Genomic DNA, 22,855 nt, shown 5'->3' on the forward strand with positions numbered 1-22,855 from the left:
ATACCCTATCTCCCATCTTTTCTTCTTCTCCAACTTCAATTTTTTTTTTCAACACTAAAAACATCATTGACATGGGAAACTGTTTGAGGAAAAGCAAGATATCAGCACAGGTTCATGAGAAGGTAAAGGTAGTTCCAACAATGTCCAAGTTGGAAGCAGCAGAGATGGAAGAAAGGATGAAGAAGAAGGTGAGGTTGATGGTGAAAAATGGTGGAAGTTGTAAAAGTGGGGGTTTGAGGATTAGGGTTGTGATGAGTCAGGAAGAGTTGAAGAAGATGCTGAGTCAGCAGCAGAGTACTTCAATGGAGCAATTGCTGCATGCTGTGAAGTTGAGAGGTGGAAGAATTTCAGAAGTTGGTGATGATTGTTTTGATGATGATGAGAGAATCGGTTCTTGGAAGCCATCTTTAGACAGTATTCCAGAAGATTCATATTCATCGGTTTGAAGTAGTGTTTTTGGTTAGAAATCTCAACAATCTGTAAACAATGACACTTCTTTTGTTATATTTTGATGTATTCAACATCAATGATGTGTAGTTTCAATGTTAGTGTTACTTAGAGATTAGAAATTCAGTTTATAATAGCTTGTGATTTTGATGGCTTTGTTCGTGAAAACGATAACTTTTGTTCATTAAGAAATATGAACTAACTATATTATAAAATTTTCTATTTTTAAGATTTTTTTTTATTAAACATATTTATAACTATTATAATTTTTTGTTTGGAAATATATATAATTAAAACCTAAAGACTATAGATAAAGATATTCTGGTCATATTAATTACAAGTAAAATTGAGTAGTTGGTAATTTAATAATAATCAACCATAAGTACTCAACAGTAACTATTACAATAAATTTCATATTAAAATTTTGAATTCCAAAAACTATGAGCATATTCATATTTATACATTATTTATATTGGTCTTCCTCTTAGGCTCACTAATAGAAAAGTTATATTAATATTTAGATATTTGTTGAGTGATGATAAATTAAATAAGAATAATTAAAAAATAAACATATGATTAAGATCCCTGCTTTTAATGGTATGTTAATTTTCTAATTATTCTCATAATGGAATCCTTTTATTTACGGTACAATTTTTTTAAAGTTGTTTTAATATAATTATATTTTTCACATATAAGTTTAAAGAATTTATTTTTTATAAATCTAGATTATTTTTTAAATTTTTTAAAAATGTTAACCCACATGTTTTTTTCCGCTATAAGGTTGTAATGTTTTTTATAAGATTTTGATGGAAACGAAAATCCTTTTATGATAAGATATTTCCAAAATGTTCAAAATAGCAATAAGTTCAAAATGAGAAAATTACAAAATAATCACTCTTAAATTATATTGGAAATAAATGAAATTCTTAAGCTTGTAAATAGAAATTGATAAAACCAATTTATTAGAAATGACTATTGAATAAACAAAACACCCAAACGTTCTTGAAAATTCATGATATAAGAAAATATAGAAGTTGATGGAAAATGTAAAGTTTAACAATAGAAAAGGACGAATTAAACATAACGACTTACCATTTCCAAAAGATAAAATAATATATATTGTTTTCATTTGTAACTTATTTTATGTAATTGACATTACATGAAAGAACTGAAAAAGTGTGCGTGTGAATAAAAAAAGTATATTGTTTTCTATTGTAACTTATTTTATGTACTTGACACATGAAAGTGTGTGTGTGATTGAAGGTTGCAACCTCTTGTCAGCAATCTTCAATGACATCTTTTTTATCAATACCACCATTTGAAAAAGTTGCAGCCCACATTATTGGAACCACCATTCTGTAAATCAATAAACCAAAAATTAATACCAATTTATTATTAACACAAAAATAAGAACAGATTGTACCCAAAATTTTCTACCAATATTCTTTGGAGTTCTTGTCATCCTCAAAGTTGTCATCTCTACGTAGCTATAAATCGGGGTTAATCCATTTCTCGTTGAACTACCAACAGTGCACGAAGTGATACAACACGGTTGTCTCTAACGATTACAACCAGAGGTAAAGGAAGAAGATTGAGATCGTAACATACCTATATAATGGGATTGCAGGAAGAAGAAGATTGCAGCAACACCGATTGGGAATGGAGGAACAAGATTGTCAAAACTCACCAACTGTCCAAACATTCCTTACCAAAATCCTAGCTCACTTATTTATCCTCAAATATCTAATTACCATACTTGTACAATACACGTAACACACTCTAATACAAACCGTGCCACCTGTACAATGCTCGGTTAATGATTTAAACGGCGTTACAGAGAAGGACCAAATAAAACACGAATTGCGAAAATGAGGATCATTTTAAACATTTGGTAGAAATGAGGACCATTTTAAACATTCTATCAAATGATGATCATCCGCAACAAACACTACGAAAATGATGACCAAAAATATATTTAAGCCCAAATTATAATTATGAAATCACACGTAAAGTTTATTTTTTTGCATAATAGATCTATCTATATCTTCCAATATATCAAACTGCTTTTTAATTTTAATTTATAAACATTTAAACTTTTAGAAAAAGATATTTGACAAATCTTGAAAGAAAAAAAATTGGTGAACATTAAAACATTCATGAAAATATTAAAAGATGAAGTTAACACTGCAACAGAAATTTTAAACTACATATAAAAGGATTATATTCGTTTTCAAATACATGTTATGAAATATTATTAACAATACTTATAATGTTTGTTATTGTAAGCCCCAATTCAGTTTTGTGTTTAGGGCCTAACCTCTCGTGGGCCTAAGGCCAGCCAAATAAGGGACCCCCTATACCCCCCTTTCAGCTCATTTTGTGCCTTGTCTCCTTTACAGAAGCAGGTTCCCCTCCCTCAAACACTTTGTTCTTCAGCAAGGTTCCCTGCTAGGGCACTCCATCCTCACGTCTCCAAGTTAGCAAAACTCTATCTTTTTCCAGGTAAGCTGAGCTTTAGAGCTCTTGGTCCGTTCCTTCTCCTTTTCGCACTGTTTTAAACACGTGGGTCAAGTTGAGGTTAAGTCTCTTAACTTCGTTTTGTCCTCTTTTGCCATGTTTCAGCTCACTGCCATAGTTCCTGGAGCTGCGATACTGCATAATTAGGGTCTAGTTGCTTTTAGTGCTCGAAACAGAGGTAAGGGAAGCTAGGTCTTTAAGTTTAAAGTTATTGTGGCATGCTTATGTTCTGTTCCATGTGTGGGTGCTTAAATGGTGTTGGAATCGTGTAAAAATGGTTGGCTTATATTCTGGGTGTTGCCCTATGTCGTTTTTCTGCCTTGCATGTGTGGAACAGTGGGGGAGAACTGATATTCTCGCCCAGGCGAGCTCGTCTCGCCTAGGCGAGAATATCAGCAGCTCGCTCAGAGTTCTGTCTCGAGCACTCGCCCAGGCGAGGGGCTGCGTTTTGAGCGACAGGACAACTCGCCCAGGCGAGACAGCCTCGCCTAAGCGAGGGATCGTGAAACTCTCCAATGACCCACTGTTGTAGGCTCGCCTAAGCGAGAGCCCGTCGCCTGAGCGAGACAACTTCTCTCGTCTGGCGACGACTCCTAGCTTGAGCGAGGCTGCTGCAGCGGGTGGTTTCAATTCTGTTTTTCTCTTGGATTGATGGGTGAATTGTGTGATTTATTTATTTATCCCTTTCTTTCAAAACCTAAAGTATGTGAATATATGTGGTTGCTTGAATCTTCTGAACTAAAAGTTGGTATGTTGGCATGAATAACACATGGATTTTGGTTGGTTGAGAACTTGCATGAGAATTGGATGTTTTGAGATAAAGGGGGTGGATATGGTATGAAACATGAATTTGGTGTGTGATAGGCGTAATTCCATGAGTCTCGTGGGGAGACCTCGTGGTGGTGTGTAGTGTATATATTAAGATATGGATTCAAGTAAAGAGTGCATCCCGAAGCTCTAAAGGGTCAGTGAGTCTCAAGTAGAGCAAACTGACCCAAGTGGTGAGAGTAGCGGGAGGCCCTAGTCTCTGGCAGGATAATGACCTTAGACGTTTAAAGGCTAACCTTGTGTGTGGTAGGGTGAAACCCATTGGCAATGGCTCTGCATAGCAGTAGAGGCCACCACAAGTGCAAGCGTTCGATGAATCGATCTTAGTATATTTATCCGGATAATTGAGTCATAGTGTCCTGCTTGTCTGCGATAACATGATTTTTCTGTGCTCACTGTGTTGAAATGTTTGGACTGTTTAAGTACTTGTTTGCTATACTATGTCAACCTTAAATTACTCTGGCTTACCCTTTCTTTGTTGTGTATGTTCTGGCCTTGATTCTTTTCCTTTTGCAATGATCACCTTACGGTGGGAGCAGATGGAAATGCTTCTGGGGGTAGGCCTGATGGTGGTAGCAGAGCAACTTAGTGGGCTTGTTGATGTAGTCCTCGGAAGAGATTTTATGGCCCTAGAGACTTTAAATTCCAAGTTCTTGGGGCTTTTCTTTTGCATAACTATGAATCCTTTTATTTCTGGTTTGGCTATGGCATGGTTGTATACCTAGGTTCCCGTTCAAGTACTCCTTTGGATGACTGTAACAGATACCTTTCCATTGATTCCTGTTCATCTGATTGCTCTCTTAGTATTATAATTTGTGATGATTTACTTAGTAGATTAATCTATTAATTTTGTGACGTCACAGTTATTCAAAGAATTGAATTGTTTATTTATTGAGAGTAAACTATTATAGTTACTAAATTGTAAAATATTAAATAAATTATTTTTCAAATTATAAAAAATATCAATATAAAAATAAAAATCAATATTTTGTTAAATATTCCTCTATATTTGTTTTTTAAAGGTATAAATACAAATTTGGTACCCAAATTTTTTCGGAAAATTCAATTTGGTACTCGAACTTTAGGAATGTTCAATTTGATACCCCAATTTTCTAAAGAGATTCAATTTGGTCCTCTCCGTTAAGTTGGAGTTAACACCGTGTCCGTACAGGACACGTGTCAAGCCATTAATTTTTTATTTTTTTTAAATTTATTTTTCAAAAAAATTAATTTTTTTTCCAAAAATTTAAAAACTGCCACGTGTCAGTTTATCATTATGCCACGTGGCAGCTTACAATCATGACATGTGACAGTGTAATAGTTATTTTCAATTTAGTACCCCAATTTAAATTTTTGGTTCAATTTAGTACCCCAATTTTTTAAAATCATCCAATTTCATCATCTTCCATTTGAGACCAAATTAGTAAATAAGCTTAGTTACAACCTATATATACATGTTACAATAACTTTTTCTAATATATACATCAAATCATTTCACCTAAATACTTAAATTATTTTATTTTTTACATTTTAACCTTTGTAATTTTTTATACATGAAATTTTTTACACTTGTCATGATTAAAATAATTTGAATATTTAGGTGTAGTGATTTGATGTATAAATTCAAAACAATTATTTTAACATGTTTATATAAGTTATAATTAAGCTTATTTACTAATTTGGTCTCAAATAGGAAAGGACGAAATTGGATCATTTTAAAAAATTGGGTACTAAATTGAACCAAAAATTTAAATTGGAGTACTAAATTGAAAACAACTATTACACTGCCACGTGTCATGATTGTAAGTTGCCACGTGACACGATGATAAACTGACACGTGGCAGTTTTTAAATTTTTTGAAAAAAAATTAAAAAAAAAATTCATGGCTTGACACGTGTCCTGTACGGACACGGTGTTAACTCTAACTTAACGGAGAGGACCAAATTGAATCTCTTTAGAAAATTGGGGTACCAAATTAAACATTTCTAAAGTTCGGGTACCAAATTGAACTTTCCGAAAAAGTTTGAGTACCAAATGTGTATTTATATTTTTTTAAATATTAGTATTTACTGCTGTACAAAAATTGTCTTAATGAAGATATAACTTTTTTACTAAAAAATCTAATCAAATATTAGGATTCGAGATCATTACCCTTCCTACTTTTAATAATGAGAAAATTTATAAACTCTAGACCAATTTTACATATGCTCAGATTTATATAAATTGTCGGTATAATTTCATATTTTAGGTTATTTATTTGTAATTTTTAGGGTTAACTTTGTATGAATATATGTTACATCTTTTTTGTAATATTTTATACACACTCGATAATACACAATTTTTTTTTTCATATATATTTTGATATTGTGTAAAAACAAAAAAAAAAGTTGATAATGTATTATTGAGTATATATATATATATATATATATATATATATATATATATATATATATATATATATATATATATATATATATAACCCTAAAAACTACATGTGTCTTTCCTAACATAAATAATGTCCTAACTACATCTTCCATTCCTATCAACAAACAGGCTTTGAATGATTATGCAAAAATGATAAAAACCAATTTTTTTAGAAGTTTCAAAAAAAGTGATAAACTTCAATTAATGTAGGTTTTAAAATTATGTTGTAATAGGTAGATGCTGGTGTTGAAAAACTCATCTACTAATAAAAAGATCACACCTTAGTTGGTAACATAATAACACTACTAATAGGAGCAAACAAAAAAGAATGTCATTTTCCACCATATGAGGAAACCATTAACCTAATATCTGTTTTCTGTGTAGTGAAATTGGAAACAGACTTTGGTTACATTTAATAGTGCATTCAGAGTTCACATCAAACTTAATTATGTTCAATAAAACCAAGCATTGATGGAAAAGGTACTATCGTTTCCAGTTATGTCCATAGTTAATAGCATTTATGATTTTCTTTGAGTGAGTTTCTTTGTATAATAACATTTACAAAATAATAAAGGAAAATTTAAATATTTTTTCATCAGTTAAAATTAATTTATAATTTTCTATAAAATTATCTAATTTTTTATTTTGGTTTATACATAAATTAATTTCATTTTTTTTGTAAATTATTATAAAAAGTTCGTCCAAAATATATGGTTAGGAAATGATGGGTCTGAACGAGATGATGGAGAATGTTGGGACAGAGTTATTGTTTTGGTTGATTTGCTACCACATCCTACTCATATCAACTTGCCAATTCTTATTTATACCTCCCATCTTAAATAATCTACCACCTTTTATTATAATTTTTTTCAAAAATACCCTTCTAAATAAATTTGTTTCCATGTATTATTAACAACCGAAAGACGATTTTAGGCATTGCCCTGCAATGTGCAATGTGGATGATGCTATTCCTAAAACAAATTATGAGAATAAAAAGAACCCAACGATGGAAGCAAGAGAGATGTTATGTTGCACTGCTAGTAAATGTAATGTTTATCCACCACAGACCAAAGACTTATTTGTTTAGTTTTTATCGGGGATAAACACAAATAGTCTGGTTACGCTAAAGGTTTTTTGGACAAAATTATGTATGAATGTGGTTTCTTGTTACGCATCTTAGAATATATATTTTTTTTTTTGGATTTTTTAGGTTATAAGAATTTTATGTAAAAGGGTGGGTTCTCTATTAATTTTATTTTTTGTTGATAAAAAAATGTATTACATGCGATGTCTATCATAATCACAAGAGATTCTAATTTTGTTTTCTGAATCAATTCAGGATTGATCTTAATTTTTGTATTTGTTGCCTCATGTCGTTACTTTAACTTTGTTTGGAAAAGTCATTTTAAAAGAATAATTTATTTTTTAAAGAATTTAAAATATTTTGCAATGAAATATGTTGTCTAGGTAAGAAATTTTAAAAGAAATTGAAATTTTAAAATTTAATTAGATAAAAAAAAGAATTTTAAATTCTACCTAATAAGTAAGAATTTAAAATTTTGTTATTCTTAAATTCATATTTCAGTCTTTGTAGTCAGGATCAATCTGGGTCAAGTTGATTCGGTTCGACCTGACCTGGGTCAATTAGGCTTAACTTGAAGTGGGATTGATCCAACTTTGTGTTGCCATGTTCTTGACCCAATGTCTCAACGTAAATCAACTTGACCAAATATGACCTAATTCTTTTTTGCCTGCATGGGCTTAGCCAGATCTAAACCTAATTGAACAAAACTCGACATAGGTCGTGATCCCACCTTGACTTGACTTAACTTGAAAGGGATAGGCTTGGCTAGACCGACCAAGGCCGACTCAACTCGATCAAGTCTGGACCAACTTTGTTCAACATGGACCTAGGCTGACAGGGCTTGACATAGGATGGGGCAGACTTGGCTCAACCTAGTTCAAGGCTGACTCAATTTGACCTAGGCTTAGCTTACCTAGTCTTGATAGAGTTAGGCTTGACCTGGTCTTTATAGTACTAGGACCACCTGAGCCTAGACTAATTTGGCTAAACATGGGCCTACCCTAACTCAAATGAAGGTTGACCCGCCCTAACTCAACTCGACTTGGGTCTAGGCTAGCTCAACTCGACTTAAACTAACTTGACTCAACTTAGCTTGTTTGGACCAACTCAATTTGATCGGGTCTAAACTGACTTGGTTCAACTTAGGTCTAACCAGACTCAGCTAAAACTAGCTTGACATGGTATTGATCGGGCTAGGACCAACCTTGTCTTGATCAATTAAGGATTGACCTGAGCCTAGCCCAATTCGATTGAAAGTGGGTCGATCTCGACTTAGATGAATGTGGACCCACTCCGACTCAACTAAGTGTTGCGTTGTCTTGATTTCGTTGGACCTTAATCAACTTAGTTTGACTTAGACCCTGACTAACTTAGTTTCACTTGAATTCGAGCCAACTCAGCTCGACCAACTTGCCTTAACGTAACATGAAATAACTCTACTTGACCTAGGTGCAATCAATTGAGCTCAATCAAGACTGGGCTTACTTGGCTCAAGTTGCATGTAAACTAACTCGACTCGACTTGGCTTAATTTTGACCAAAGACTCGATCTTAGATGAACAAAACCTAGTACTATCTTACATGAGTTTGACCCAACCTAACATTTCATAATCTGAAAAATAATCTTATTTAACAAAAAATGAAATTTTTTTTGCAAAGATAAAAAAAAAAAAAAAAACTCTTGAAGAATTTTGGAAAAAGATTAATATTGACTATAAAAGATAATTAATATTGATATTTTTAAATTTTGAACAATTGTTTAATATATAAATCATTTTTAAATGTAATGGTAATTAAAATATAATACTTTATCTAAAAGAAATTAAAATTTACTTGTATATATATCCCCAATCCTGCTATCAGTACTCTTTGTTGACACAGTACCATGACTTTTGGGCTTTTATTTTTTGCCGTTCGTCTCTCATAATTAAAATCAAGTGATCTTGGGTTAGTCCAAAATTATACCATTAATTAAGAAATCAATCGTTGATACTGTTATAAAAGTAATATTACCATTACGATACATTTTGTATATTTCGTACAGGTGGTGTTGATGATTTAGGCCACTTTGACAAGTATTTCCAATTTGTAATGCTTGCCACGAATAAATTATACATTCACATTACATTACCCCTTCGCCCACCTTTATTATTATTTTTTTAATTTACACACATCCGACTTTAACTTTTACATCTAGTTTAATTATGTATAGAAGGGTTTAAGGAAAGTTTAATGATATATAAAACGGGTTATAAGAGCTATCCGTCAGTGTAACTCATTCAGTGTGTGACAGAGAATAATTAAAGAATTTAGAAACAAGTCTATTTAGAAGACGGTATTACAAAAGGGAGGTATATATAACAAGTTACTTGATGTTCGAGAAAAAAAATGGACCCGTAGCGATCCATTAAATTTATTACGAAAAGAGAAAATGCAAATAGTAAATGGGATTCATTTTGACACGAATAATATAAAGATTTTACTTTAATATTTTTAAATTAAAAAGTTAATTATTTTTAAGTATACAACAATAACAGTTCGTCAATAGTATAAAAATACATATTTGAATAAACTTCATGGAAAAGAATTATTTCATAAATACAATGGTTGTGCAAAAATCCAGATCGTCCAACAGATGTGCCTATGTTACGGATGAACGAGTACATATTGCAAAATGTGCAACCAAATATTGTAGAAAATAATTACCTTTACTAGTTTTATTTCCGACCAACTCAAGTTGTAAATTCATTCTGAGTTTTATGCCGGTTTATCTGTCAAACAATTCTTGCGGTTGAAACCTGTGTCATCTCTCAGTAAAGTTTAGCAAGAATGATTTCAGTTAAACCTTTTTTGCGTTGTTAGTAAGAAAATTAAAGGAAGGGAATTCAATAACCAATAGATGCTAGTCCACCAACAATCTAAACACTGTTTAGTGTTAATGTATTGTGCAAAAACTATTACATAGGCAACCAATAAAAAATGTTACATTTGAGAAAAATACAAGATCATTGATATAATGTAGTTAATAGATCAATAAATAATTGATAAAAAATTATTCCAGGTTGACCAATAATATTGATTTAATTTTTAAGCATACAATTGCCCTAAATTATCAAAAGTGTGTTGCCACCGATAACTTAGCCTCTCTCATTAAGTGGTTTTGTTCCTTAACTAATCGTCATTGTTTTCAACAAGTTTGTTTAACTTTTTATTAGTGGTTTCTGTAAAGGACCTTAGTATTTTTATTTTTATTTTTTGTATAATTCTCTCCTAAATGACAATTGACTAGCAAAAGGCTCCTATTGAGCATGTTGGCGATCTCTTTCACAAATAGAGGGTGATATAATTCTTCGGGGCTACAACCCCTTATTTGCTCACAAATTTCAAGTCACCAGTGTGTCCATAACACGGCAGAGTAAAAAGTTGTGTAAAATAACTTTCATTCCTAAAAGCATTGCCTAACTAGCTACCTCGACTCCTAAGTTGAGAAACTAAGGTAGTAAAAATTGCGATCAATATTGCTACCTATTTTGCGAATCAGATGACGAGCTAGTAATGTTGTGGCCACATGATTTTGTGAGCTCCTTATGACTGACAAATGGAAGAATCCTCCAAGGTCGAATAAACAAAGTTCCACCTAAAAATACAACATGTTATACACTAACTCATGGTAAGAAAAAGAAAAGGAGTCTCCAAATATATATTTTTGAAAATCTAAATGACTAAACCCCGCAAACCCTGATAAGAGCGCCCGCTTGGGTCTTATAACTGAAACCATAAAAACTGAACATGAATCATATTACCTCAGGTTCAAAGGTACAGTTCAGGTGTCAGTTGTTGACTCGAATCATAAGCGTAAGTGACGAATTGCACTATACAGATGGTAGGTCACGGCTAAGGCAGAAATCTCCATGACAAGTAGGTTTAGTTTTGATGAATAAAATATGAACTGGTAGAAAGAGTCATAGGTGAGGCTAACCGAACCGATTTTTATATATATCATATAAAAAAGCAAAATGACACCAGCTAAGAAAGCTCCAGCAATTCTATTAAAAATTGAGAGAGTTGAAGAAATTTGCGGCTGATAAAGAGGGAGATGAGGAGATAACGGACGAAAACCAGATGTGTTTGTCTCGCTCCTCTTACTTGGGACGTCACTCATGCAACGTTTATGACCAATCATTCCCAACGTGCCAGCTTCCATACTTCTCGCAAAACTTCTAGCAATCACAGTATTGGCTCCCTTATGAATGAAAATGTCATCAGCCAAATAGATTCAACTCAATGATAGATAACTTACAGTGTAGGAACTCACCGATAGTATTCGGTTGTGTGAAGCACAAACTCTGGTGCCATATCTAGCTCCAGACAGCACAGTGGTGTCCAGCCCCGAAGCTTTGTACATCTGACATAAAAGAACAATTCAACAGGAATGAGAAGCTAAATTAATGATTAATTTGCAAATCATATTGTCAGGCAAAATGGTATGCAACTGTTCAGCTTTTTTGTATTTGGGAAAAAACAAAGAAAATTATATTTAGGGCAAGATTAGACTCAGCATTTACATTGGCAAGTACGCCTTCCGCGTTCCTCAAAGTAAGAGGTACTAGTAACATTAAACCTAAAGACAACAAACAGTTCCCGGCTCCATTTGTCCTAGTCAAAGTATCAAGTTTTGCAATGCTAGCAATAGGAAATCATTGTAATTAATCCAAATAAGAAGACCCCGATAGTTGACACGTACATAGAAAAAAGGTTTGGAAATATCACGTATATCATATCACATGGGTTTCAGTCACTTAAATTCAAAGTAGAATGCTTAAGTTTAGATAGTCTAGAATGTCTAGCCCTGTTGAGGGGAAAAAATTTCTCCTTCCTTTTCTAGCTCTTAATTTCCTAAAAAATACAGCTTGATATTTAATGGCAACAATGTAATCTGAATACAACCACCAATAGAACAAAAAAAATACAATTTTTCCATAAAAATCAACATAAAAAGAAATCACAACCAAGTAGGTATCATGTACATGATTTAGCAAAAGATTATTTTGTCAATGACAGCAACAATCATAGTTATCAATCCACATAGCAGGGTATAGAGATAGTGGGTAGCAGGAAACTGCTACAACAAAGTTATCAATAATAGGCATAAAGAATCATATAATCATATTATACGTATAAAAATGCTCAAGAAATTTAAATGCTAAAAAATTTAAGATATAAGAAATTAGTTGAAAAGCAGAAGAGAACATTAACAACTAAAAACAATGAGGAAAGACATGTGAATTCCCACAGTCAAAATCTTGGAAATAGAATAAAGTGTCACTGAGCACTGTCACAAAGAACAACACATTGCTTCAGACGTCAGGGTTGGCAGAAAGCCAGCAAACAGTGTCAGTGGGTTGTTCACTCAGCCAAAGGGCTAATAAGATTCAAAGAGAACTAGGGTTTCACTTTGGACCGGTTGATTCAGTTAGTGGGATCGCTAAATGACACAGCTATGAATGACAAGAGGAGTTTTTCATCCCGTTTACAAGTTGCATCCACTATTAATGCCCTGAAAAGTTGAAAACATTATTTCAGCCATGATAGTAAGAGTCCAGATTCTCTACTGGATTTTTTTTAGTGCTTTCCTCTGCTAAACATTAAAACTACACTAGATTAGTATTTTAAAAATCTTTTTAATATATTTTAAAAGTTCAAAATCAGTGATCATCAATATATTTAAAGAGCGCAGACATAGAACAGTACAGAAAAATCAACAGAGAATCGGTTCATTAATAGAAACTACCATGGCCACAAAAAGAAAACCCAAAAATTTTAAAATAGAAGAGGCCATTGTCGTGACCCTATGCACACCACAATACTACCACAATTGCACAGGACAAACTACTCGACATCACCTAACTGTCAGCATAAGAAAAAGATGTCAAGGGAACAAAAACCCCAAGAAATAGGCATGATGTAAAATACTTGTGAAATTGAAGGTTTGGTTATCACCCAAATTTTGAAGAACAAGTTCAAATTTTAATGTATTGACTAGCTCAAAATAAACTGATATTATGTAGCTTTCTACCAAAAATTTAAATCCAAATTACCCGTCTCCCTTTCGGTCTGTCTGTCTCGTACAATTTCAAATTTGAAATTCATATTTGTTATTATCCAGTGATATTTCAGACACAGCAAGTTCGAATTAGTGCAAATTTCAGAAATAAAAAAACTAGTTATAACTACTCTCACACAATATTTCAAAATTTGCCAAACCTCCCAAACAGTTTCATTGGTAACCAGGACTAGTTAGTTAACAACTAGCTCTATTCTAACTACAGCATACTACCATTTCACGGCCAGAACCAACTAGTCTTGTAAACAACTTCAGATCGTTTCAGCAACAAAGAACGAAGAAAAAAAGGGGGCAAAATTATCACACTTAATCAGATTAGTCAAATAAAAGTTGCATCAGCAACGACAGCTTCCCTCTTCCCTCGGCCTAGAGGGAGCAAAACCGAGATATACAAAACAAATGTAACTTAACGCAAGCAATGTCAAGTTAAAAGTACACAAAAAAAAAACATAATTCACTCCATCAAGAGTGGTCAGAATTCAAAATCTCAATAACAGTGACGGAAAAAAAACCGAGATATACGCATACCAACGAATTGATCGCATTAGAATCACAGCCAAGCTTATTTGCAAGAACATTGGGAAGACCAGTCAAGTTTCCGCCAGAAGCGTTTTCCTTCGCTGAAACGACATTAGCATCAAAGGAATGAAAAATCAGAAAAAGAAAATTAAACTCAGGCACCAGCGAGTACAAACAAAATTAAGGTCGCAGAGGAACAGGAATCACGAGATTCATCGAAATCAATGAAACACGAGTTAAGAAAATGAAGCGGTGATGAGCTGCTTTCTATGTTTGCCGTTATTAATAAGAGAATAGATATGTTTGCGTTAATTGAAGGTGCGTGGTGATAGGAGCGGAAACAAAAAGGGAATGTGAAGGATGGATGAAAATAAGAGGCATTGAATAAGGAAATAGAAAGAGGAAAGTGAGAGAGAAGGTAGTTACCGAGAGGCGTGGAGGAGGTGTTGCGGTGGAAGAGATCGGTGAGGGGAGAGAGAGCTCCGATCTGATTGTGAGGGAGGCGATGGACGGCGCCGGAGAGGGAAGGGAAGGTTCTGGAAAGTGAAGAAGCGGAAGAAGAGAGAACCTTAGACTTCGTAGATCGGAGGACCCAAGACATCGTGCTCTGCTGATGAACTCTCGAAGATTGAAGGAACCAGGATTCGAGAGAAGAAGAGAAATTGACTAGTGTGGAGTGGGAATTTGGGGGAGTGTGGAGACACAAAGCGTGAACTAGGGCTATGTGACACGTCACCGTTCTCCAGTACTTTAGATTGAAAATGCCATTGTTTGGTTGTCACTTTTGGTAATAAAGTTAGGGAAATGCTCATGTGACTAATTAAGTATAATTAACATATATAAAATTTGTAATTAGGTGTTATTAAATAAATTTAAACTTTGATAATAATTAAAATGTAGTTTTATTTTATTTAAAGAATTAATAATTAATAATTTATTTAATTTATAAAAGTAAAAATTAAAATAATTAAATGAAAAATAATGGTAATGTTATTGTAATATAATAAAATTATAATTCTGTTTTGGTTTAAAGAAATGTAATATAATAATATTTAAATTAAATTTAGAATTCTATGTAATAACTTTTGTAATAAAATTAAGGGTTAAATATGTTTTTGGTCCTTCAATTTTTAGAAAAAATTCGAATTAGTCCATCTTCGAAACTTTAGTCCAATCTAGTCTCCCAACTTCATAACTGTGTGAATTTAGTCATTTCAAACAAATTTTGTTAAGTTGATTTAACGTTTCAAACGCATTTCATGATAGCATTTGAGATGCTTACGCCATGTGACACATTTTTGCTTCAATATTAGCTAAGAAACTATCATAAAACACATTTGAAACGTCAAATAAATTTAACAAAATTTAGGTTCAAATGACTAAATCCATGCAATTTTGAAGTTGAAAGACTAAATTTGGCCAAAGTTTCAAAGAGGAACTAGTTTCAATTTTCACTAAAAGTTGAAGGATAAAAACATATTTAAACCTCAAATTAATTAATACAATATTATATTAAATAATAAAAAATCTTTAAAAAAATTTATTACTTATTTGAAAATAAAATATAGTTAATCTTTGGATGATATTAAATTTTATTATTTAATTATTTTAATGGTACAACTATGTTAAAATTATTTTATTATTTACTTTTTTTTGTTGTATATCAAATAAATTATAAATAAAAGTTGTATAACATTTATAGATATTTTTGTCATTCAAATAAAATAAAACTACGTTAATGATTATTAAAGTTAAAATTATTTTAATGTCACATTTAATTATCAATTTTTGTAAAATTAAATGCATATTAATTATTATTAACGAGTGGTCTAACATGACCCAAAAATTTATGAAGAAAGTAATTTATTTAATTATGGGAATATCAATTAAAAAATAATATTAAACTACCCAAAAGAAGAAAAAAAATGTTTTGATAATGTAGTAATTGTGATTGATTTCTAAAATGTTATCATCATTAATTAGTATTAGTTTAAAGGTTAAATCATTCAAGAGTTTCTCATATTTGTAGCGAATTGTCAAGTAGGTCCCCCTAGTTTCATTTGACTCAATTGGGTCTCCAATTTTGAAAAACAACAACAATTAAGTCATAACCGTTAACGGTCGTCAATGACTATTAAATGAACAGTGATTGGGCATGCTGAGGTGTTGTTTTTCACTGACGTGGCTCGATCAGAATTAATTAATAATTAAGTGTTAAAAATTATATTTGAAAAATGAATAATAGAAAAGGACGAGAATACGAGAGGACTTTGTGTTTTGAAATTGATTTGGGGGAAACCATCGAGCTAGGGTTCTTGCGCGAAGAGAAGCGAAGCGAAGTGAAGAGAATAGAAGGGGAAGAAGTTGTTGGAATGGAATTGCACTGGAGGTTTTCCATCATCTGAATCGCGATTTGCTTTAAATAGAAGGGCAGAAGGTGAGTTTCTCTTTATAGCATTTGGGGATTTGGGAATAAATTTTTCGGTGCATGTTCTGATGTTTTTTGTTTGGGGAACCAGAGTATTGATTGTGGTTTGTCGGTGTTTACATATGCTTTTTTTTGCCCACCATGTGTAAATGGTTTTGCGTTGTGGTCCCCCATGTTTAAAGTGCTATTGTAGTGTCTTTTTCAGTGTATTCTGTATTTAATATATGTTTCATATTTTTTTGTCGGTATATGATTAATATATAGGTTTATGTATCTATTTGTATACTTTGTTGTTTTAAGCATGATAAAAGGGCTCGGGTATGTTGGAGAAAATAAATTATGGTTCTCAGTTGGAGGTTTTTCAGTATTGGATGACAGACTACAGCTTCTGTGTGATGACAGTGGTGCGTTACATATGGTTAATATCGCAAGACTGAATGGTGAAGTTCATTTAGAACACTCATTGTCTAAACCCCAAGTCATTGAAATGTTGGAGTATTATCCAGATGAACCTGACACACAAGAGGAGGGTGAACCTCAAGCTGAGAATCAGTGTGTTCCTATTGTAGTAGATGGTATTGAATGTGAAGGTGAATGTGATGTTGAGATAAGGGAAGTGGGAACTGAGGCTGATATTGGTGTTGTTTTATGTGACGGTTTGCAGTGTGAAGCTGAAGGTGAGGGTGAGATTAGGGATGATGGAGTTCAATGTGAAGTTGAAGGTGATGGTGAGATGAGGGAGGATGGAGTTCATTGTGAAGTTGAAGGTGATGGTGAATTAAGGGATGTTGAAGGGAACTGTGAAGCTGAAGCTGAGGGTGAGATGAGGGAGGATGGAGTTCAGTGTGAATTTGAAGCTGAGGGTGAATTAAGGTATGTTGAAGTGAACTGTGAAAGTGAAGTTGGGGGTGAATTAAGGGATGTTGAAGTTACCTGTGAAGTTGAAGAAGATGTGGGGCAGACTGAGATAGAAGAAGATGGTGATGTTCATAGTTGGACTAAGTCTAGACCAAATGATAGCATGGATGAGAGTATTGACAACCTACTAGATGTTAGTGTTGATTGTGATATTGATGATGAACTACGTAATAAGGAGTGGTCTGGTAATGTAGAAGTTGAGGTTGAATCTGATTCCTGTGGACAATCAACTACCTCTGGGCCACAAGTGAACCAAGTCTATGACATTGACGTGGAGGATGATGTGGGGGGGTTGTCGGATAATGAATGGATATCTGATGAATATATGAGTGATGTAGTAGACAGTGATGAAGAGGGGTATGGAATTTTGGGACTTTTACAATGCCCAAGACAATGGTTGATTACAAATGGGATGTGGGGACCTATTTCACTAAAAAGGAGGAACTTTTAGAAGCTATCAAATGCTATGCACTTGAAAATGGGAGAAACATAAAGTTTGTTAAGAATGACAAAAGACGAGTGAGATTAAGATGCATAGGTGGGAAAGGAAAATGCCCATGGACATATTGTGGTTACATGAAAGCTATTAAAATCTGGCAGTTGCGAAAAATTGTAGATAACCACACATGCAGTAGGGAATTCAACCTACGTGTACTTAGTTCAAAGTGGTTGAGTAAGAAACTGGAAAAAATAGTTAGGGAAAACCCAAGAGTAAAAGGAACTGAAATCTATGAAAAAATTAGTAGAAAATGGAATGTTGGTATCTCAAGGTGTATGGCTTATAGGGCCAAAGCAATTGCAGCAAAAAATGTTGAAGGGTCCTTTAAAGAACAATACAAAAGGATATATGATTACGCGTATGAGCTTCTAGCAAGAAATCCAGGATCAACAGTGAAAGTTAATGTTGAGGAGAATGAAGGGGAGCCAATATTCAAGAGGTTTTACGCATGTTTGAAAGCATACAAAGACAATTTCATTTCATGCAGACCTATAATTGGATTGGATGGGGCTTTCTTGAAAGGGAAATACGGAGGAGAGCTGTTAACAACCATTGGTTGAGATGCTAATGACCAAATGTTGCCTATTGCATATGCAGTAGTGGAGGTTGAGAATAAGGATTCCTAGTCCTGGTTTTTAGAGCTACTTATTGAGGACCTTGGTGGACCTGCAGTGTGTGCATCCTATACATCTATATCTGATCGACAAAAGGTACATTCAAATTCAAGCTCTTTTCCCATATTTATTTGATAAGAAAAATTTTAACCTATTTTTTTATTTATGATATTGTCAGGGCCTGCTACCAGCCATACAAGAACTTCTGCCTAGAGTTGATCAACGTTTCTGTGTAAGGCACTTGTATGTCAATTTCAGAAAGAAATTCCCAGCCAAAAGTCTAAGACGTCTTATGTGGAGAGCAGCTGCAGCCACACACCCACAAGCATGGGAAAGGGAGATGAGGAATATAAAAGATGTGAATGAAGATGCATTTAAGCATCTGATTGCAATCCCACCTAGGTAATACAATTTCCATTGCACTGTTTTCAATGGTCAGTAATTTTATTTCCAACCAAATGGGAGTGTATACTATCATAATTCGAATATTTATGTTGTACTTAGATATTGGTCCAAATCAAGATTTACCACAAAGGCTCAATCTGATACCTTGGTAAACAATATGTCTGAGGCCTTCAATAATGTATTGCTGCATACAAAGACTAAGCCTGTGATAAGCATGTTGGAGGATATTCGGGTATACTTGATGAGAAGGTGGGCAAAAAACAGAATGAATATACAATCAATATCAGGATCTATTTGTCCTAGAATTATGAGCATATTTGAGAAGGTGTCAGAATTAACAAAGTATTGGATTCCTAGGTAAGGATTCCATTTTGTTTAATTTGAAAAAATGAAACTTGTTTAATTGTTGGTGTTCTATGTGTCATTGCAGCTGGTCAACAGAGAAATTATTTGAAGTTAGGCACATCTCGCAATTAGGGGAGAAGTTTGTTGTCAATATAGATGAACAATCGTGCACATGCAAGAAATGGAGTATAAGTGGTATTCCCTACTGCCATTCACTGTCTGCAATGAAGTTTCTAAACCTCAATGGAGAAGACTTCATCCCAACAGTCTTTAGGAAGTCCACTTATGAAGAGATATACACTTCCATAATATTTCCTATCAATGGTTAGACTTTATGGGAGACAACTCCATACCCTGATGTCTTACCCCCCCTCGAAGAGAATTTTACCAGGCAGACCGAAGAAACAAAGAAGATTAGAGCAATGGGAGATCAGAAGAGATGAAACAAGACTGAGAAAAGGTGGTTTACGTAAAACATGTCGTATCTGTAAGCAAATTGGGCACAATAAAAGGGCTTGTCCGAAAGCAATTGAAATTCATCTGGCTCAATTAAGGGAAGCCCATCAACAACATCCAACTGAAGGATCCCAATAGCCAACACCCACTGATGCATCTGAACAGCAAACTCAACCATCTCAGCACCCACCTCCACCCCAACCATCTCAGCACACACCTCCACTCCAACCATCCCACCAGCCAATACCAACTCAACCATCCCACCAGCCACCTCCACCTCTACCATCCCAGCAGCCAACTCCAACTCAACCATCCCACCAGCCACCTCCACCCCAACCATCCCACCAGCCACCTCCACCTCAACCATCCCAACAGCCAACTCCAACTCGACCATCCCACCAGCCATCACGAGGTGCATTAAATGCCAGAGTGAAACTGAATGCTAGAAGGGGTCGAATGCCATGAAGCTGCATGTGTTGGTTTTTTTTTTGTGATCTCATTTTGTAACAGCTGTGAACCTTTAAGGTCATTTTGGAACTTCTTTAATTTCTTTCATTGCATGAAGACATCTTTTAATATTGCTAATGAGTGGCTGGACCATCACTTTTGTTTTGTATTTTAATATTGCTACTCAGTGGCTGGACCACTTTTGTGATGTACTTTTTGTGAATTCAGGACCTTTTGATATGTAATCTATTATGAATTACAAGTCTCATGCTTTTCATTAATTGTATGTAGAATCAGATTTAAAATTAGCATATGTGGATACACTTAAAACTGTAAATGGAAATAACTTCCAAATTCATTGATACTCAAATATAAATACAGTACATGGAAATAAACATTCTAAACAACTAATTATAACCACTAAAGGACACTGCAACAACTAATCATGCATTCTTTATCAACATTGATAGCACAGTTACATTAACCACACAAACAAAGATAATCATCCCAATCAACACCTTCATCCATTTCTCAAATATGGCAACTGATTTCTCCAAGTTAGTAATCGTTTTCCTATCACCATCACTTTCTTCAGTCTTCACCAAAATTTCACCCCTTCCTTCACAATTCTCACTGTTACCAATCTCTTTAGTGGCATCTTCAATCCACCATTTAAAGTAATTGCATCTACCATCTTCACTTTCACTCTGCGACAAAATTACAAAAACGGTTATCCTATATACCATTTAAAAACACAAAAAACATACCTTCAACCTCTCTCACCTTATATTTTGAACAACCCCAAAATTGTTTCCCCCTATTCTTTGTTGTTTTCGCAGTTCTTAAAACTGATTTCTCTCCATAGTAGCAAATGGGTAGTGAACCAAAACTCCTCGATCCTCCAGCACCACATGAAGATAAACTAGGTTTCTTCTTCCCCCAACCATTACACGTGCAAGAGGAACAAGAATGGCAAAGTGACATTTGAAGATGAAGAAATAAATGTACCAGTTGAAAGAAGATCACTACAAGGAAGATGAGTTCAGCGGAGAAGATGTTGAGGAGAAGATGAATCCATTTAGGGTTTCAATCAATTTATTTCACATTTGACATGTAGGCTACAAAGAATTTTTAATACCACTGACACGTATCCGTTTTACTTTTCCACTTCATTATCTGAAAACGCCGTTTACGCAACTTTAACGGTTATGGCTGAATTGTTGCTGTTTTCAAAATTGGAGACCCAATTGAGTAAAATGAAAATTGGGAAACCTACTTGAGAATTCTATGAGGACCTCTGGAATGATTTAACCTAGTTTAAAAAATGTATTGAATAGATGATATCATATGTACATTAAATAAACCATCATCCACAATTACAATAGAAGGCTTACATGATAAAATTATATATATATATATATATATATATATATATATATATATATATATATATAAAAGAGATAAGAGAGAATATTAAATTCTTATTGTTAAATAAAATTCCATGTTCCGAGTAATTAAATTACTAACATATATTCTTAAAATTAAAATCTCTAAAAAATTCATATATGAACTTAATGTAAAGATATTTTTTATATACTTAAATTATACTATAGTTCGAGTAAAGTAATGGACAAAACATCACACCACTTTTGTATTACAAGGCCAGGGAAGTCAATTTATTTTTATGTAAAAACTTTAATCACTGCTTTTAGTAGTATACGAAGTTATTATTCGCATTAACAAAGTGTCCAAGAGAGATGATTTTTTTAGTAACAATAATTATATAATTATTAAGTTGTCAACTTGAATTGATTAAATATCATATATAAAACCCCCTCATACTAATGGTCATACTAATGTTCCTCTTCTTACGGCTACAAGACAGTAACAACTAAATAACATTCTTGATTTTGTAAAATGGAAAAAAACAAATCAAAGGAAGAAGTAATTATGTGCAACTCATGTTAATCGTTATCAAAAGAACACTTTTGTACCACCATATACCATTTTTAATTACCATTACATCAATCCAATTCTCATTCTCCTACCATACATCATCCACACTGGATTACACCTTTCATATTTCCTTCGAAGACCTTTCTCATACACCTTTGAGGGTATAAACTTTGCAGATGAAAAGATTTTGTGGAACAAATGTTGCATAGATTATGACATAGACATGCATAAGCACCATCTTGCATCAGCTTATCCATTAAATGATTTTTTGTGGTATTGCTGCCAATTTTGCATTTATGCAGTAAGTAGTTAAAGTACACTAAAAATTACTTTTGCTAAACCTGATCGTGACTAGCACACACCATAAAAACCTGATTGTGGTTGTTAGGAATGCACTATTGTACTTCAGTCGACAACCTTGGACATGAATCCCAAAATGTTGACCACAATGTCTTGTGTGAAATAAAAGAAATGGAGACAGCAAATAAACTGATTTAATTTTACAGAATTTGCTGTAATCTCTAAATTCCATCACAAATTAGAGTCATTTGCTAATAAGCCTATACAGGAAAATGATACAGTATATTTTTTTTTTCAGAAATCTATTTAACTTAACATTCATGTAAAAATGAAAACAAAGTTTAACATACTGCCACATGAAAACTTGGCCTTTCGTTTTATTGTTGTTCACAGAACAAAACATTGCCCCACTCTTAACTGAGTTCTACAATTTTAAGTTACCAAGTAAACAGAAAGTTGAGTTTCTTTTAAAATGGTTACTCCTCTGTTTCACGGACTCGAACAAATATATATATATACAGATAAAAAGAGATGGAAAACTACCA

At 33.4% G+C, this 22,855-nt stretch overlaps 2 protein-coding genes and 1 pseudogene across 2 annotated transcripts; 2 read left to right on the forward strand and 1 right to left on the reverse strand.

Annotated features, from left to right (window-relative positions):
* LOC114170085 (uncharacterized) lies at positions 1 to 678 on the forward strand. The gene has a single exon (XM_028055567.2). It carries the CDS (start codon positions 72 to 74, stop codon positions 444 to 446), a length of 375 nt encoding a protein of 124 aa, XP_027911368.1. The 5' UTR covers positions 1 to 71; the 3' UTR covers positions 447 to 678.
* Positions 679 to 10,637: 9,959 nt separating this feature from the next.
* On the reverse strand, positions 10,638 to 14,679 carry LOC114169953 (uncharacterized). The gene is made up of 5 exons (XM_028055364.2): positions 14,369 to 14,679; positions 13,952 to 14,043; positions 11,615 to 11,704; positions 11,103 to 11,542; positions 10,638 to 10,936 (listed from the first exon to the last, which is right to left on the reverse strand). Exons 1-4 carry the CDS (start codon positions 14,541 to 14,543, stop codon positions 11,147 to 11,149), a joined length of 753 nt encoding a protein of 250 aa, XP_027911165.2. The 5' UTR covers positions 14,544 to 14,679; the 3' UTR covers positions 10,638 to 10,936; positions 11,103 to 11,146.
* A 1,992-nt stretch (positions 14,680 to 16,671) lies between these two features.
* LOC146881890 (uncharacterized) lies at positions 16,672 to 18,584 on the forward strand (annotated as a pseudogene).
* Positions 18,585 to 22,855: the final 4,271 nt, after the last annotated feature.

This window comes from Vigna unguiculata, chromosome 11, assembly GCF_037176805.1.
Source record: "Vigna unguiculata cultivar grain cowpea cultivar isolate G323 ecotype 2 chromosome 11, ASM3717680v1, whole genome shotgun sequence".
Taxonomy (NCBI): domain Eukaryota; kingdom Viridiplantae; phylum Streptophyta; class Magnoliopsida; order Fabales; family Fabaceae; genus Vigna; species Vigna unguiculata.

Coding starts and splice junctions, on each gene's coding strand:
- LOC114170085 (XM_028055567.2), top strand. CDS start 72: ATGGGAAACTGTTTGAGGAAAAGCAAGATATCAGCACAGGTTCATGAG.
- LOC114169953 (XM_028055364.2), bottom strand. CDS start 14,543: ATGTCTTGGGTCCTCCGATCTACGAAGTCTAAGGTTCTCTCTTCTTCC. Junction 14,044..14,368: donor CACCTCCTCCACGCCTCTCG/GTAACTACCTTC, acceptor ATGTCGTTTCAG/CGAAGGAAAACGCTTCTGGC. Junction 11,705..13,951: donor CTAATGCGATCAATTCGTTG/GTATGCGTATAT, acceptor CTTTTATGTCAG/ATGTACAAAGCTTCGGGGCT.